Source organism: Corvus brachyrhynchos, unplaced genomic scaffold, assembly GCF_000691975.1.
Source record: "Corvus brachyrhynchos isolate BGI_N302 unplaced genomic scaffold, ASM69197v1 scaffold42, whole genome shotgun sequence".
Lineage (NCBI taxonomy): Eukaryota > Metazoa > Chordata > Aves > Passeriformes > Corvidae > Corvus > Corvus brachyrhynchos.
The window spans coordinates 1270895-1274657 of NW_008237242.1; the positions used below are offsets into that span (position 1 = coordinate 1270895).

Consider the following 3763-nt stretch of genomic DNA (forward strand, 5'->3'; position numbering starts at 1 on the left):
TCGATGTGCTTAAATATCTAAGGGGGGGGAGCGAGTGCCGAAAGGATGGACCAGGCTTTCCTCGGTGGTGTTGAGGAAGAGGGGAAGAGGCAATGGGCAGAAACTAATGCACAACATGTTCCACGTGAACATGAGGCAGAACTGTGCAGGTGACTGAGCACTGGAACAGATTTCCCAGAGAGGCTGTGGAGTCTCCCTCTCTGGAGCTACCCCATTTGTTTGGACACAACCCTATACCATGTGCTCTGGGATGGCCCTGCTTAAGCAGGGGGCTGGACCAGGTGACCCACTGTGGTCCTTCCAACCTGACACATCCTGTGATATGCTCTAACAGGCTGGCTGGGCCTGCGGTGCATCACCTAGGCGTCCTCAGGGCCGCCTGAGGGACAGGCGTAGTCTGCTGTGCAGCCCCTGAAAGGCACAAGGTGGCCCCAAGGGGAGCAGTGGGAAGCGGCTCCTGTCCGGTGTGGCCCTGGGCAGCTCCCTGCCCACCTGCCTGCTCTGCAGGCACGGTAGCTCTGGTTGGGCCCCGGTGACAGCCCACTCAAAGACAGGGTCTAGGATCACACATACATCGTATATATATTGGATCAGTCAAAGATCTCAGAGATCTTTTCCAACCTACATAATTCAGTGTTTATTTGCTGCCAGCCTGATGTGATCGTGTGGAGTGCACAAAGTAGTGCAGACATGCAGATTTGGAAAGAAAATCCAAGAAAGACAAGCAGCTACTGGGGAGGGTTCAGCAAAGGCAGTAGTAGTAGTAGTAATAATAATAAAAATATGAAAATAATTACCCTCATACAAGAAAAAAATATGGTATAATATATATTTTAGACATGTAAGATATATAATGTATGTAATAGAATATAATATTTATAATTATTCTAATAAACAGGAATTAATTAATTGTATAAATAAATAATGGAATGAAATAATGACAATATTATAATAATTAGGGATCTGGAACATCTCTTACAAGGAAAGCCTGCGAGAACGGGGCCTGTTCAGTCTGTAGAAGTGCAGACTGAGAGGGGATTTTATTAATGCATAAAAATATCTCAAAGGCAGGTGCCAAGAAGATGGTGCCAGATTCTTTTCAGAGGTGCCCAGTGATAGGATGAGGAGCAGTGATCATAAACTAAAACGCAAGAAGTTCCAGCTCAACATGAGGAAGAACTTCTTTGCATTGAGGGTGGCAGAGCACTGGAACATAATGCCGGGGAGGTTGTGGAGTCTCCCTCTCTGGAGACATTCAAACCCTGCCTGGATGTTCCTGTGGCACCTGCTCCAGGTGACCCTGCCTTGGCAGGGGGCCTGGACTAGATGATCTCAAGAGGTCCCTCCCGACCCAAACAATCTTGTGATTTTGTGTATAGTGGTATAAGCCAAAACCAAGCTTACATCAGGCCCCTCCCGATCTGAACCCCTCAAGATTTGAATAGGGGTTTGAGTCAAACTTTGGAATTTTTTTTTTGTTTGTTCATCAGTAACTGTGGCTGGACAGTTATGATAATGCAGTTGCATTGTGAACATTGTACACGTGGCTGATCTTTTGTTTTAAGGAGAAGACAATCCCAAGGTGAATGGGCTGGCTGAACGAAAACCACCAGAAGTGAAGTCAGCAGGACTGAGCAGTAACTGGGGGAAAGGTAATTCCAGGAGTGGGTGATCATGTCCCATTAACCACCTACTCAGAAGAGATGCCAGACTCAACTGGAGGAGTTGCCCCTGCAGACTAATAACCATGAGAAGCAAGATATACAACCATCAAATAGAGGTTTGAGTACTAGTTAATAAAAAAGTTGTGTAATTTGTAACAGATGAATGCTGATGCTTTTGCTTGTTAGAGTGTATAAATAGTGTAAACTTTGATTATTTGGAGGCCAGCCTTTTGTGAGTTAACACTCAGCTCCCTAATCTGCACAAACAAGAATAAAGAAATAGAAACTGAAATACAGGAATAGAAATGCCTCATCTCGGTGTGCAAACTGCGCACCAGATAACAAGCTCATGTTCAGGACAACATGGAGACTCCCAAGGCATGTACAGTGCCTCTGTTCAGAGCTAAGGTGTAAAAGCAGAGTAAGTTGCCTTTGCATGGCACTGGTCTGATGTGGCTGCTGATTTTCCAGAATTTGGGGTGAAACATCAGTGTGACTGTATCAGATTTTTAACTTGATGAGGCTGGGTCTCTTTTAAGTGATGTGTGTGCGCCCTGAACAGCATAGGCTTTCCCAAAATGTCACAGGAAATTTTGGGACTGGGAGAAAATTAGATTTCCAGAGGGGTCTGGTTTATAAATGATGTTTGCTGCCTAGACTGCACTGACTCTTTGCTCCTCGACTGATCCAGCATCCATTCTAGAAAGCTTCATTAATGGTAGAGGCACATGGCACAAGAAAGGAAATTCACCCTTACCCTCTGCTTTCCAAATGAAGATTCATAGAATTAAACCTCAAACCCTGCAGGGTTTACATCACTGTTGTGGTTTAACCCCACACCACCAACGCCACGAGCAGCCACTCATTCACTACCCCACTCCTCAGGATCGGGGAGAGAATCAGAAGGGTAAAAGCTGGAAAACTTGTGGGTTGAGATAAAGGGTGTGTATAATAGGGAAAGCAAAAGCCACACACAAAAGCATAGCAAAACAGGGAATTAAGTCACTGCTTCCCATGGGTGGGCAGGTGTTTGGTGATCTCTGGCAGAGCTGGATCCCATCATGCATAATGGTTACTTGAAAGACAAACACCATCACTCCAAATGTTCCCCCCCTCTTCTTCTTCCTCCCAATTTATATACTGAGCATGATGTCATATGGTCTGGAATATCTCTTTGGCCAGTTTGAGTCACCTATTCTGTCTTTGTCTCCTCCCAGCCTCCCAAGCACCCCCAATTTCCCTGCCACTGTGGCAGTTTGAGAAGCAGAAAAGGCCTTGGCTCTGTACAAGCACTGCCCAGCAACAACAGAAACATCTCTATATAATCATCACTGTGTTCAGCACAAATCCAAAACATAGCCTTGTGATACCCACTGTGAAGGTTAATTGTACCCCAGCTGAAACCAGCACAACAGCAAATGAGGAAATTCTCTCATCTTCTCAAGATTGAGAAGCTAGTGCCTAGTCACCAGTGGGGTTCCCCAGGGCTCAATTTTAGGGACAGTGCTCTTTAATGTTCTTATAAATGACCTGGTTGCAGGAATTAAGTTTAATGATACTAAACCAGGAGGAGCTGTTGACTCCCTTGATGGCAGAGGAGCCTTACAAGAGATTTGGATAGAGAACAGATCAATGACCAATCATATAAAATCTAACAAGTTCCAGATTCTCCACACAGGACGGGGAAATCATGGTTGCACAGAGAAATTGGAGGATGAGAAGCTGGATTGCAGCTCCATGAAAAGCAATCTGAGTTTTTGGGTTGATGACAAGTTGAAAATGAGTCAAGAGTGTGCCAAAAGTGATAGCCAAAAGGGCAAATTACGTTGTGGAGGGCATCAGGCACAGCACTGCTGGCCAGTCAAGGGACTGGTGACTATTCCATTCTACGCTGTACTGTGGGGTTGCACATCCCATCTCGAGTCCTATGTGCAGTTTTGGGCACCTCAGTTTAAGAAAAACATCACACTGTTCGAGTGTGTCAGGAGCAGGGGGGCCAAGATGATGAAGTGTCTCGAGGTAAGATTTAAGATGCTAAAGTCACTTGGCTTGTTCAGTTTAGGGAAGGCAGAGGGGAAGCCTCAGGCTGCTGAAACATT

General features: G+C 45.5%; 1 protein-coding gene across 1 annotated transcript in view; it reads left to right on the forward strand.

The window, feature by feature from the left end:
* Positions 1-45: 45 nt before the first annotated feature.
* The window catches only part of WDR70 (WD repeat domain 70), a 132580-nt gene continuing 128862 nt past the window's right edge, over positions 46-3763 (forward strand). Inside the window, exons 1-3 of the mRNA XM_008630649.2 lie at positions 46-124; positions 1566-1652; positions 3205-3683. Coding sequence (XP_008628871.1) covers positions 46-124; positions 1566-1652; positions 3205-3683 — 645 coding nt within the window. The remainder of the gene's footprint in view (positions 125-1565; positions 1653-3204; positions 3684-3763) is intronic.